This window comes from Panthera leo, chromosome C2 (genome assembly GCF_018350215.1).
Source record: "Panthera leo isolate Ple1 chromosome C2, P.leo_Ple1_pat1.1, whole genome shotgun sequence".
Lineage (NCBI taxonomy): Eukaryota > Metazoa > Chordata > Mammalia > Carnivora > Felidae > Panthera > Panthera leo.
In genome coordinates this window covers 114,207,315-114,221,326 of record NC_056687.1, presented here as the reverse complement: position 1 = coordinate 114,221,326, position 14,012 = coordinate 114,207,315, and the positions used below count along the sequence as shown (strand labels likewise).

The following is a 14,012-nucleotide window of genomic DNA, read 5'->3' as shown; positions in this document are numbered from 1 at the left end:
TCACATTGAAATTGTTTGTTTCCTCCACAGAAAGGAGGGGCACAGAAAGGAATGTCTTTAAATTTGTCAGTTAGGTCTTGAAGCAGCATTTGCAGAGAGAGCACAATATTTTCTTAGACTGTAAGTTGGAGATCAGCAAAAATAGCATCGTTTCCTGAAGCAGCTTTTATTCCTAATTGAGAAAATGTCTATTATTTAAGAATAGTTTTCGGAAAAAAGTAAAATCATGATTTTTTGACAAATATATAATGGACACATGTCAAAGATTGTAGTGAATCCATGGGTTAATGAGGGGATCATTGCAGTAAGAACCAGTTTCAGCTGGCACAAAGGAGATACTTCAAGAATCATACATTCATGGGGAATAAGAAATGCCTAAATGAATCTACAAGTAGATATAATACTATGCCAATATGATATAGCCTTTCTTCCCTGTGATCTCAGGGACTAAAAATGCGGGTGGCGGGGGTGAAGGTGGCGAATAGAAGTAACAGAATGGAGTGGCCAAAGAAAGTGATCAAGAAGCCAAGTTATAGCTGGGGGGAAACAGCCTGGGAGTTAGAACTCTCTGGGACAATTTACAGAGCAACGTTTTTTTTTGTTTTTAAAAAAATTTTTTGTAAATGTTTATTTATTTTTGAGACAGGAGCAACAGAACATGAGCAGGGGAGGGGCAGAGAGAGAGGGAGACACAGAATCAGAAGCAGGCTCCAGGTCCTGTGCTGTTAGTACAGAGCCTGATGTGGGGCTGGAACTCACAAGCTGTGAGATCATGACTTGAGCTGAAGTTGGACGCTCAACCAACTGAGCCACCCAGGCACCCCCAGAGCAATGTTTTATTACTAAATATCATATCATAGTTTAGAGGAAATTACCTGAATGAAAAATCTGAAGTCTAGATTCCAGATCTGGTTTTCATACTTCCTATAAGGCCTCCAACAAGTTGTTTTTAAATGTTATAAACTTAGCCTCTTGATTTTTTTTTTTTTTTTTTTTTTGAGAGAGAAAGAGAGCAAGAGAGTGTGCATGCAAGCAGTGGAGGGGCAGAGGAAGAGGGAGAGAGAGGAGTTTAGGCAGGCTCCATGCTCAGCACGAAGCCCAACATAAGGCGTGATTCCACAAGCTGGGGCTCAATCCCACAACTCCGGAATCCTGACTTGAACCAAAATCAAGAGCCAGACGCTCAACCGACTGAGCCACCCAAGTGCCCCATTATACTGTATTGACTTCACTTGATTGTCTCCTTTACTTTAGTGTCATCTCCACGGGTGTTTTAATGATGATTGCCCTTCTGTGCCATACAGGGCTGTTATCATGCTTAAATGAATTAATAAGTTCACATTAAGGAATTGATTTTTAAATATTTATTTATTTTGAGAGAGAGCGATGGAAAGCAAGGTGGGGAGGGGCAGAGAGAGAGGGAGACAGAATCCCACGCAGGCTCTGCACCATCAGCACAGAGCCCAGTGCAGGGCACAAACTCACGAACAGTGAGACTGTGACCTGAGCCAAAATCAAGAGTTGGACACTTAACCAACTGAGCTACCCAGGAACCCCAAGAAATTTATTTTAATGATCAAATTAAACAATAAATTAATGTTAAACAACTGAAAGATTTGCAAACTGGAGCATTTCTATTTTATAGCTGATTTTATGTGCCCAAATCATTGAGAATTCTGTGTGCATAATCATCCTAAAATCCATTCATTTGGTGCAACAAATGTTTGTTGAGCAATTATTCAAAGGTGCAAGCATATGCTATGCCTTGGCAGTTTGGAGGTGAACAAAACAATGTCTTTCCCTCTACACGATGACAATAAATTGAGGGGGACAATTAGGTGAAGTCAATATGAGTATGATGAGCTAATACTTGAGGTTTGAACAAAATGATTTGGAACCCCACAGAGAAGGTAGCAACTTCTACTGATTAACTGATTAACTCTGATTCCAATAAGATTCAGGCTAAGTGTCCCAGGGTATGCCTATACATGCTAATACTAATGCTTTACAATTGTATTACATTATAAGCACGTAAGGTCTTTTTTTTTTTTAATTTTTTTTTTTTAACGTTTATTTATTTTTGAGACAGAGAGAGACAGACTATGAACAGGGGAGGGTCAGAGAAAGAGGGAGACACAGAATCTGAAACAGGCTCCAGGCTCTGAGCTGTTGGCACAGAGCCCGACACGGGGCTCGAACCCACGGACCGTGAGATCATGACCTGAGCCGAAGTCGGACGCTTCACCGACCAAGCCACCCAGGCGCCCCAAGCACGTAAGGTCTTAAAGTCACTTCGTGCCATTTTACTTCTGGGGCTAAAGTGAAGAAAGTATACTCAGTATTTTTTCATTTGATTTTGGCAGGGAAAAAGGCTTCATATCAATTGTCCTCTCGCATGCTTTCCTTATTTTTCTATTTCCCTCCACCTCATCCTTTTCCTTTTCCTTGAGATATCCCCACATTCCTTTTTCTTTCTCAGACATCCCAGCCCCAGAATCTTTGCACCAGAATTTCCTTGGCTGTGTTTCAATGTTATGTAAAATATCATCCTCTGCAAGGAATTGCTGTTTGGTTCAGCATGCATACTGTCACGAGGATAAGAGCCTGGTCATACCCATCACTCACATGGATTGCCCTCTCATGGGTCTGAATCTGGCACAAAATGCATGAATTAATTCCTTTGATTTTTTAAAAATTATTTTAGTTCACCTTTTCAATTGGATTATAAAATAGGTATATAAAATGGAAAAGATAAAAAATACTTTTTGTTGAATTTTCTCATATTGAACACACCTAGTTACCCAGGTCAAGAAATATAATGTTACCAGTGCCCCAGAACCTGGGTCCTCTTCCAGTTACTATCTATCCTTTCTTGTCTCTACAATGAACTAGCACCTATACACATGCTGCCTTATATCTCTTCGGCATCATCTTTGTATTTTCTTTTACATTAATCTTCTATGTGGCCCAACTCCAAATATCTAACTTGAAACTTAAAGGTATTTTTTAAAAATGAACTTTAGGGGGGCGCCTGGGTGGCTCAGTCAGTTAAGCGTCCGACTTCAGCTCAAGTCATGATCTCATAGTCTGTGAGTTCGAGCCCCGCATCAGGCTCTGTGCTGACAGCTCAGAGCCTGGAGCCTGCTTCAGATTCTGTGTCTCCCTCGCTCTCTGCCCCTCCCCTGCTCATGATCTGTCTCTCTCTGTCTCAAAAATAAATAAAAACATTAAAAATTTAAAAAGAAAATTTTAACAAAAGTTTTACACCAAAAACTAAAAAAAAAATGATGAAAGAAATAGAGGAAGATATAAATAAATGGTGACATATACCATGGATAGAGAAATGCATCATGGGTTGCAAGATTCGATATTATTAAGATATCACGTGTGCCCTATCAAAATCCCAAAGGGTTTTTTTTTTTTAATAGAGAATGACAAGTTTATTTAAAAATCTATATGGAGGGGCGCCTGGGTGGCTCAGTCGGTTAAGCGTCCAACTTCAGCTCAGGTCACGATCTCGCGGCCTGTGAGTTCGAGCCCCACGTCGGGCTCTGGGCTGATGGCTGGGAGCCTGGAGCCTGCTTCCAATTCTGTGCCCCCCCCCCCCACCCCTTCCCCACTCATGCTCTGTCTCGCTCTGTCTCTCTTTAGAGACATTTATTTTAATAAAACAATGTTAAAAAAAAATATCTATATGGAAATGAAAGGACTAAGAAAAGCCAAAATAAACTCGGAAAAAGAAGAACAAAGCTGGAATAGTCATACTACCTGATTTCAAAGCCCACTATAAAACTATAGTAATTAAGACAGTGTGGTATAGTATAATTATAAGTAAGTAGATCAATGGAACAAAATAGAGAGTCTGGAAATAGATCCATAAATATTGTAAACTGATATTTGACAAAGATACCAAGGTAATTCAATGAGAGAAAAGATGGTTTTTTCAACAACTGGTGCTACAGCAATTTGATAAACAGGGGGAAAAAATGAATCCTGACGCTCACGTCGTATTACACACACAAACATAATTCAAGATGGACTATAGACCTAACGTAAAAACTAAAACTATGAAACCTCTAGAAGAAAACATACGAGAATATCTTCACAACTTTGAGATAGGCAGAGGATTCTTAAAGAGAAAATGGAAGACGTTAGCCATAAAAGAAAAAAAATGATAAATTGTACTTCATCAAAGTTAAAAACTTTCATTCGTCAAAAGGCACCATTAATAAAATGAAAAAGTGAGCCACAGCCTGTGAAAAAATATTTGCAATACATATATCTGTATGTATTTGTATCATACAGAGAATTTGTATCATGAGTATGTAAAAATCTCCAATAAACTAATAATTAAAAGACAACCCAATATTTTGGATGGGCAAAACTCTTGAGTTGATACTTCACAAAAGATATACAAATGACCAATAAGCACATGAAAAAGCCTGCAGTATCATTAGTCATCAAGGAAATGTAAATTAATACCATAATGAAATGTCATTTCAAACCCACTAGAATAACAAAATCAAAAACACTGATGGCACCAAATTTTGACAAGTATGTGAAACAACCAGAACATTTGTACATTGTTAATGGCAGTATAAAATCATAAAACCACTTTGGAGAACTGTTATGCAATTTCTTATAATGTTAAATGTACATTTATCCAATGTATTATCCAATAATTCCACTCCTAGGTATTTGCCCAAGAAAAATGAAAGCTTATGTCCAGAAAAAGACCTTTACGATAATATTCATAGTAGTTTTATTCACAATAACACAGAACTATAGGCAACCCAAATACACATACAGCTGAACAGATAAATTATGGTGTATCCATACAATGGAATATACTAGGTAATAAAGAAAAGTCAAAGATCTGAATGAAGGAAGTATAGATATTGGAGTTATTAGACCTGGACTCCAAAATAACTATGAATAATATGTCCAAAACATTGGATGACAGATGAAAATTTTAATCAGAGAAGTAAAAACTGTAAAAAAAAAAAAAAAGAAAGAAACAAATTAGAACACAAATATACAATAGAAAGAATTAAAAGTAATAGTTCACTGTAAAAAGCTAAACTATTAAAATTGATAAAAACCATTTATGTTTCATAACAATAAGTCATCAGCAAGACTATTTATGACAAAAAGAAAAGTAGAGAAAGCAAAAGTTACCAATACCAGGAATGAAAAAGAATATCACTACAGAGAGAGAGAAAAGAATATACTATTGATACATGCGACAGCATAAATATTACACGGAGCAACAAAAGCAAACAGAAGTGACCAATCGTATGATTTCTTTGACTAGAAAACTTTATGCATGGATACAGAAATCAGAGAAGTGGATGCCTATAGGGGATTAGGATGGACTTAGTTATAGGAGCTTGGAGAGACTTTCTGGGGAAATGGAAGTATTTGCATCTTGACTGGGGTATTGGTTATATTGATGTATATATTTGTCAGAGCCATAGAATCTTACGTTTAAGATTTGTGCAATTCACTGTGTGTACCAATTTTAAAAAATTAATGGAAAGCGATGTTTTAGCAGAAGTTCCAAAGATATCTAATACCAGAACTTGACTTTTGTAGGAGGATGTTTGTAACCGTCCTACTTTTAAAATGAATTTATTTTTATTATGTTCTACATTAATATGGTTTAAAAAAAGAGAAAGCATTAAAAATAAACCCAGGAAAACAAAAAAAGAGAAACTGTAAAAGTTCTCACCCCCATTCTTGGTTCCCATCCTTCCAGTTTTCCTACTCTGTAAGGCGTCTACTACCTTCCATTTCTTATAGATTCTTTCTCAAACTATGCAAAACACATGCCTGGAATGTTCACTGCCAGTGATGGAATTCAAGAAAACCTGATGTTAGATATTAAATATCCTGTTGATAGTTGTGTAGCATTAGAACTATTATTAGAACTTATAGCATTAATTACTTGAAATGTTAACATTAGAACTGAAGGTTCTGTTTGATCAGGTCTTTGCCCAAACTGAGGTTGTCATAACTCTTCAAAGCACGATTTCTGGAGGATTTTCACATGCTGTCAGGCCTCCTTGTGTGGTCAGGTTAGAAATGCTCTTTTTGGCTAGAACTCTTGCTATTCCTAACTGCTGAAGCCATCGTTTCTCTTTAAAGGCACTGCAAGAAAACAAGACAAAAAAAATTGTAAGGAAGTCTAATCTTGTCCCTGTTTGTTGCTGAAATGATAGAAATCTTAAGGTTCATTTTGTAACTGTGGCTAGTTTATCTTCTCACACAGATTGGTTATAAAATAGAAAGTTGGAATCTTTCTGAAACTGGTTCCTTGTGAAGCAGTGGAAGTGTTATTTTCCCAAGCAATACTAGAAATTTAGCACTCACACCTAGAATCAGAAAACCACTCAATGTCATACAGAATTCTCTAGCTTGAACCTTTTTCTATATCCCCAGGCATCCTTATATAGATGATATATTCTCTGGTGTCTCCCTTCTCTTCCTTTTCCTCCGCAACAGAAACATGTTATTTTTCATTGATAAGAATTAAATAGCCTTGGGGAGCCTGGGTGGGCTCAGTCAGTTAAGTGTCAGACTCTTGATTTTGGCTCAGGTCATGATCTCAGTGTCAAGGGTTCAGTCCTGTATCAGGCTCCGCACTGAGTGTGGAGTCTGCTTAAGATTCTCTCTCTCTCCCTCTGCCTCTCTCCCCTGCTTGTACACTCTCTCTAAAATTAAAAAAAAAAAATGTTTTTAATTAAAAAAATGATATTAAATAGGCTTTAACTGAAATGCAGTGAAATTTAATGTTTTATAGTAGCTATTCCCTGACTATATGCTAATAAGGACTTGTGGATTTGAATATCATTACTCCTACTTTGTAGGATATAAATGTGATTTACTTTATTTTTTTTAAGTTTACTTATCTATTTTGAGAAAGACAGACATAGTGCAAGTGGGGGAGGGGCAGCAAGAGAGGGAGACAGAAAATCCTAAGCAGGCTCCGCACCTCAGCATGGAGCTGGACACGGGGCTTGAACCCACAAAAACATGAGATCGTGACCTGAGCCGAAACCAAGAGTCAGATGCTTAACCAACTGAGCCACCCAGGCATCCCAAATGTGATTTACTTTAGAGGGGTCCTCTGAGGTTCTGTCCTTTTTGTCTTCCTCTCTCTCTGCACCCTCATCCTGGGAGGCCTTATTTACTAATTGCTTCAACTCACATATCCATGACTCCTAAATCCTGACTGACACTTCCAATTTCCATGTCTTTTATCTTCTTTCTAAACCTGCCCCCTTCAGTATCCTTGCTCTAATAACACAGTGACTTTGCTATCTCCTCACCATCTCTAACTCCAGAAATAAAACTCAATTCCTCCTTCTCTCTCTACTTCTACATCTAATTAGCAATCACAGTTTGCAGATTGTTCCTCAGAAATATCCGTCATATTTGGCTTTTCTCCTCTTCCCTACTATTTCTGCTCTAGTCCAGGTCTTTATCATTCTTTGCTTCCTTTATTGAAGCCTCCTAACTCTACTGTAGGCCTTCCACAGCTTCAGTAAGACTTCTTCCCGGTGACTCTAACACACATCTCCACTAGATACATCTTCCAGAATAAACACAAACTGATTATGTGACTTGTCTGATAAAAAAAAAAAAAAAAAAAAGAACTTCCGTGATCTTCCTATCTACTTCCTAACAAGAAGCACACTCTCCACTTGGGCACCCAAGACGCTTCTCCATGCAGGTGCAGTCTATCTTGCTAGTTTCATCTTTAGCCGGTTTCTCCCTGTCCCCTAAAATGCCTTTTGCAGATCTGCTGACTTCTTTGAAAACTAAATTTCTCTCTTACCCTTTCATAAAACAGTGCCCTTGACCATGTTGGCACCTGTACCTGGCTCCTTTTCTTTACCACCACCCCTTTTGTCTGGCAAAGTTCTTGAAATTTAAAGGGCTTCCACCAATTCTATCAGAAGCAATCTTGCGTAAAATTACCTTAGTATTTCAAATATTTGAACTCCATCCAACTTTGCCTCATTCATCATTAATGTTCTGGATTAACTCCTTGCTTTACCTTTGCATGTTTGCATTCTGCCTAGCACTTCACTGGGACATAATAAGCAGTTAAGAATGTTTTAAAAGTGCATCTTTTGATTTCTAATGTACATCTTTTGATTTCTAATGTACATCTATTGATAAAACTAATCAGTGCTTCCTTTCTTATGTTTACAGCATGATTTTAAGATAACTATATAATTTTTTAATGTTTATTTATTTTGAGAGAGAGAGCGCTCTTGCGCACATGCATGCACAGGGGAGGAGCAGAGAGAGAAGGAGAGAGAATCCCAAGCAGACTCCTCACTGTCAGCAAAGAGCCCAATGTGGGGCTTGAGCTCACCAACCACGAGTTCATGACCCAAGCCGAAATCAAGAGTCTGATGCTTACCCAACTGAGCCACCCAGGCACCCCAATGTTTTCAATTAATAATTTTCTTGGGTATTTTTCTAGAATTTTAGGTTATCTCTTATACATTCTAGTCAGAGATAGCTCACGAATTATGAAAATTAAAATTGTTAAGCAGTTAGTTTCATTGTGCTGTTCCAAATTTTGCCAGTTTTATAGCCCGATTACTCTGACCACTAGGTGGCAGAGCTTAGCTGAAATAAAGTAGAGTGGAAATAAAGACAAATACTGAAAGACAACTGAAACAATCTAGCCTTGTTTTTTTTCTTTCCTTTTCATTATATTGAGTAAGGGGGAAAATCACTCATAAATCTATATTCTACTGTAATATTAGAACGCAAAAAAACCACATAAGTAATGGATGGGACCTGAGATCTGATCAGAGTTGTGTTTTCAGTGAAATCTGATGACCAATGTCAAATTTTATCTTATGAAATGAATGTGCCTGAAAAGTCCACTCCTGATACACTGGTTTTTGTCTTTAAATGTGACAATGGATTACTTTTTAAGCTGACCTTAAATATTAATGTCAACTCTATCACCCTGTCCAATATAGATCTTTCCCAACCAATATATCTTGCCCAGTAAGTCAGCTGAAGTCTTTATGGTTCAGTCTGTTATTCACTTGTTCCTTTCTTTCCTTCCACTTTCATTACCATCCAGTCTTCCATGACACTTTTAATGTGTCTCTCCCCCATTTCAAGTCTCTCCCTTCTCCCTTTAATTATTAACAATTTCTTATTAGTTAAAAAAAGAGTCAAGGGGCCTTGTTATTTTTATTTTATTTTTAGAGAGAAAGAACATGTGAGTGGGGGATGGGATAGAGGGAAGGAGAGAGAGAGAATGAGAGAGAGACAGAGAGAGAGAGAGACAGAGAGAGAACCTCAAGCAGGCTCCATGCTTAGGGCGGAGCCCAATGCAGGGCTCACTCCCTGGGATCATGACCTGAGACAAAATTAAGAGTTGGACACTCAACCAACGGAGCCACCCAGGTGCCCCAGACCTTGTTATTTGATACAACTCTTTCTACTGTCTCTTTTCTTTCCGAAAGCCTGAGGAGTAAAATGATTTTTACTACACAGATACTACACAGATTGGATTGGCCAGTAAAATCAATTCATTTTGTCCTAGACACAAGGCTAAGATGAGGTCCTTGAAGCTGGATACTGATGCATTCGTACAACCTGTATTACATTATATGGCATGGTAGGACTTCATGGACCACTTCCTGCCCTAGAGCGGCCCTATTAAAGGTTTGTCCTTACGTATTTAAAGAGAAAACGTTACCTGGCCACGGCTAAGCAGTAGATGGCGTTCTCCCTTGGAGTCTTACCACTGTGCTCTGAGAAGCACGCAAAGGACGATTTGAGTAAAAAATCAGCACTGGGTGTTGCATAGTAAAAAGATGGGTGTGAATAGCCCACTCTTGAAACTGGAGGGAGGGGGATTTGGGGGAGATATGTATTTTTTATGAACTTTTCTTTTTTCTTAGCTGCAGCAGTAATTTTTTTCTGATTTTGTTGTTGCTGTCTTTGTAATTTAAAGGACGTATTTGCATCTACCGGTGGAGGTAATTTCAAGGTTTGTCGTCTTGTGATCTGCTGTGAAATTGCCAAAGGATTGATAGGTTTCTTGCTTGCAGTTTCTTCCTTGAGAGGTGGTAGCTTACCCACAGTGCTTTGTGAGTCCTTGTTCTGAGCCTTATGCCAGCCCTTGGAGGTCATTTGTGGTGTGGTGAAACCATCCACCATCACAGTGTCTCCAACTTTTGCCCCAAGGACCCTTGCGCCGCAAAGCTGGCTTTTATTAAGGTTGTGACTCTGAGCTTTGAGGACCCATTGTTTTATTTTAATATAAATCCTCATGGGAACTGATATTTTCGGAAAAGAAACCGTGGACCACATTTTGCTCAATAAATACAATACACAGTCTTTATGCTTGTGTTTAAATGCGATGGTCAGGGGGATTTGCCCCGCTGCGTTTTTACATTCCAGGCACAGCACGCTGCAGTTGACAAAGGCCTTCAGAATCAACAGTTGGCCCGCTTCTGCAGCTGCATGAATGGGGCATTTAGAGACATCTGCATGAAGGGCTTCATGGCACCATGCTCGATAGGGGTGAACACTGACAGCCTCATCGGGCCGCACACCCTGCTTCAGGGCCCATTCAGTGAGCTCGATGTACCCATAGAAGGCGGCGATGAACAGGGCTACCTTTTTCTGATACCTGAATGAACGAAACAAGTGGGAGTGGGTGTTTAGTAAGTCAGCAAACCGATAATGTAGTTACAAAACATACTAGTTAAGATATTTATTTCTTCTTAACTTTTACATAGAATGTTCTCAGGAAAGGTGTATGGTAATATACAGCTTAAACTGCACAGATCCTGCTTGTATAGATTATCCCATTATGCACAGGCAAATAATTCAAAGTGGGCTCCTTGGAGTGGTTTTCTTTTTTATGAAACTCAAAGTCCCAGTGAAAACAGTAACCTTTATATTAATTGGGAAAGTACTGGAAGAAATCCAGCACATTTTAGAACTATGGATTTCTATGTTTGTTTTGTCTTTTCTACCATCAGCCCTTACTTTCTGGCTTCTCAAAGTCTCTACTGCTATTCAGATCTAAACCACTACGTTGCACTCCCACCAGCACCAGTGCCATAGTCTCCTAACTGTCTCCCACTTCCTTGTATTTCCCTACGGGCTTTTCCTCACACAGCGCTCAGTGACCTTTTTATTCCCGAAACGGGAGATAGTTTATCCTCTGTTCCGAACCTTCCAATAGCTTCCCATTCCAAGAAATCCTAACTCCTCACCTTGACCTACAAGGCCTCTTACAATCAGGCCCCTGCCCCGCTCTCCTGTCCCACTTTCCACAACCCCCTTCCCTGTCACTGTCCCAGAGCCACACTGGCCTTCCTACTATCCCTCCCCATAAAGCATAAGTTGAATGACTGGTGGGGGCTGTTCAGAGAAATAAGAATTAGGGAGGCAAACCTAGACAGAGTCCACTAAGTATTGTCCAGGATATACTTGGGCAGGGCTATCGGACCCCATTATAGAGATGGAGGCAAGCTTGCCTGGCATCATCCAAAACCACCTACATCCAAAACCAACTGACCCTCCTGTCTCTGATTACATGCTCACCACACCATCTTTTGATGTGTATGCGGCTTCCTGTGTAATTTTCCTGTACAAGGAGATGACCTTCTCAGAACATGTGGGTCTCCAGGACCCACAGTTAGATTATAACTAATTAGAATTATGCCTTAATACAGTGGCATTTTGGTTCACACATCATTTTTTTTTCCCCCAAAATTCATTAGTGTAAATCAGCATCTCTGAATGTGATCAATTTTCTTATTTTGGGGAGAAGAGTCCTTCTTGGAAGGACTAACTGGCCTTTGCTTTCATATTGTTACCTAGACTAACTGATTCTATCTTCTAAATGTATCTTTTCACAGTTGAGTTTTCTTAGCCACACCTCTGCTGTCATAAGCTTCGTTCAGGCCACTGTTACGTCTTGACTATCTCCCTGTCCCCTGCCTGCCTCTATTCCTCACACTGCAACCAGAGCAATGTTCTAAAATGCAGGTCTCATCATGGCTTTTCTCTACCTTCAATGTCTTCCCAGAACTTAAAAGATAAAGCCCAAGTTCCTTCACATTCCTACAGGTGCCTGCAAGAGCTGGCCTCTCCTTATCCTTCTAGCCTCCGGCCACTAGCTCCCTCTCACTTCATGACCTACCATGTGGAACTTGTTTCAGTTCTTTGAAGCTATTCTCTTGCCCCCTGGGACTTTGTTCATGTGGTTCCATCAATTTTGGAATATCTTTTTTTTTTTTTTCCTCCCTTCCATTTGCCTAAGTATCAGCCCTTCAGACGTCAGTTGCCTTTCTCAGGATGCTTTACCTGATCCCCTAAGTCTAGTTAGTTGCCCACTGTATACATTCCCAATCCAATATCATGGATCATGACTGTATCCATGCCATGACACTTTCATACTGAATGGTGACAGCAACAGCACGTAGCAATTATGTCCCGCTTTCCATGTGCCAACCAGCCCTCTAAATTCTGATGATTTAGTCACACAATCTCTGAAACAGTTCTGTGAGACAGATGCAGTTATTACTCCCTTTTCCTCAAGGAGGAAACAAGTACAGGATGACTGTATAACTTGCCCAAGTTTACACACTAAACACTTGGAGAGTAGGGCTATGAACCTAGGCAGAAGGGCCCTGGAGTTTGTGTCCCTAATCATTTTGCAATTCTGCTTCTCCAGGAATTGGTGACTTGTTTCTTGGAAGGCAGCTATGCTCACCACTATACCACCAACGCACACTGTTACTTGTTTTTTTTGTTTCCTTTACTGGATTGTAAGGTTGAAGGCAGGGACCATATCTTGTTTATTGGTATATTCCTAGGATCATGTGTGGTATATGCTCAATAGATCATTGCTGATTGGGTGACAGAATAAAAGGAGCTTTTTAGCCTGATCATGTATATTCTCTGAGCTGATAGGTCTTTTTTTTCTCTTTTTTCCCCTCCTCCCCTGTGTGCGTCTGTCCATCCGGTTCCTATGTGTGTGTGTGTGTTTCAGCATGATGAGAATACAGATAGTGTGGGCAGGGAGATTGCAGTCTGGGAACCCATCACCAGAGCCGATAAGGCCTGGAACTGAGTGAGCCTGTGAGCCCAGCTGGGTCAGCTGAGCCATGCGCATGGGTGTACATTGGGGGCAGGGTCTAAAGCAGGCACACAGCCACACCCCCCACTGCTCACCCTCCTCAGATTTTACTTAAGGATTAAGTCAAGTGGAATGGTTAAGCATCTGAGCATTAGAATTAAATTGTTAGGATTCGGTATCTAGTTGTGCCCTGGCTAGCTGTGTGACATTGGTGATAAAAGAGTATCTACCTCATAAAATTGTTCTAAGTATAAAATTAGGTAATACATGTAACACAGTGTCTTGTTACAAAGTACTCAATAAATATGCACTATTAAAGTAACAATGCAATACAAGCCATTTCTTTGGATTTAGAACATGAAAAAAGGGAAGTATCACTATCTCTAGATAGAAATTAATTCAGAATATTGAATATTATATACAATCGCAGAAGCTGTTTTCTATTCTGTCACTTCTTAGAGCCCTTAGAGCTCTTGCTGGGTGTGTGGGCTTCTGTAAAGCATGATTGAATCACCAGGAGGGGTCCCTGTCCTAAAATACCATTGAATTAAAACCTAAAGAGTAATGCAACTTACATGTATGAGAAGCTGCTGACTGCAGAGATACATTAAAATGACCACCTGCTTCTCTGAGCCTACCATCCACTGCCCCAGTCACACATGTTCATGTATGGCAGAAGTATGAAGGCTTGTATTAAAAGCAGTTTGAAAAATTCTTTGGGAGCTTAGGGAGAGGCAGCCAATGTTTCAGCCAATCAGTTAGCAATCAGTGCTTTTTAGGATAATTGAATATGAGGGTGGCAAGGTACTTATTCTGATGGGCTTTCAAAGTGCTGTTAAAAGTCTGATTTCCAAACCAAACTGACATCACT

At 39.5% G+C, this 14,012-nt stretch overlaps 1 protein-coding gene and 1 long non-coding RNA gene across 3 annotated transcripts in view; one reads left to right on the top strand and one right to left on the bottom strand.

Annotated features, from left to right (window-relative positions):
* Positions 1-14,012, top strand: part of LOC122198414 — a 37,381-nt gene that overhangs the window by 1,161 nt on the left and 22,208 nt on the right. The window lies entirely within an intron of this gene.
* ANKUB1 (ankyrin repeat and ubiquitin domain containing 1) overlaps positions 6,021-14,012 on the bottom strand; it is a 28,310-nt gene continuing 20,318 nt past the window's right edge. The window contains exons 5-6 of the mRNA XM_042903022.1: positions 9,740-10,678; positions 6,021-6,150 (exon numbers count right to left, since the gene is read on the bottom strand). Of these exons, the coding sequence (XP_042758956.1) occupies positions 6,021-6,150; positions 9,740-10,678 (1,069 nt within the window). The remainder of the gene's footprint in view (positions 6,151-9,739; positions 10,679-14,012) is intronic.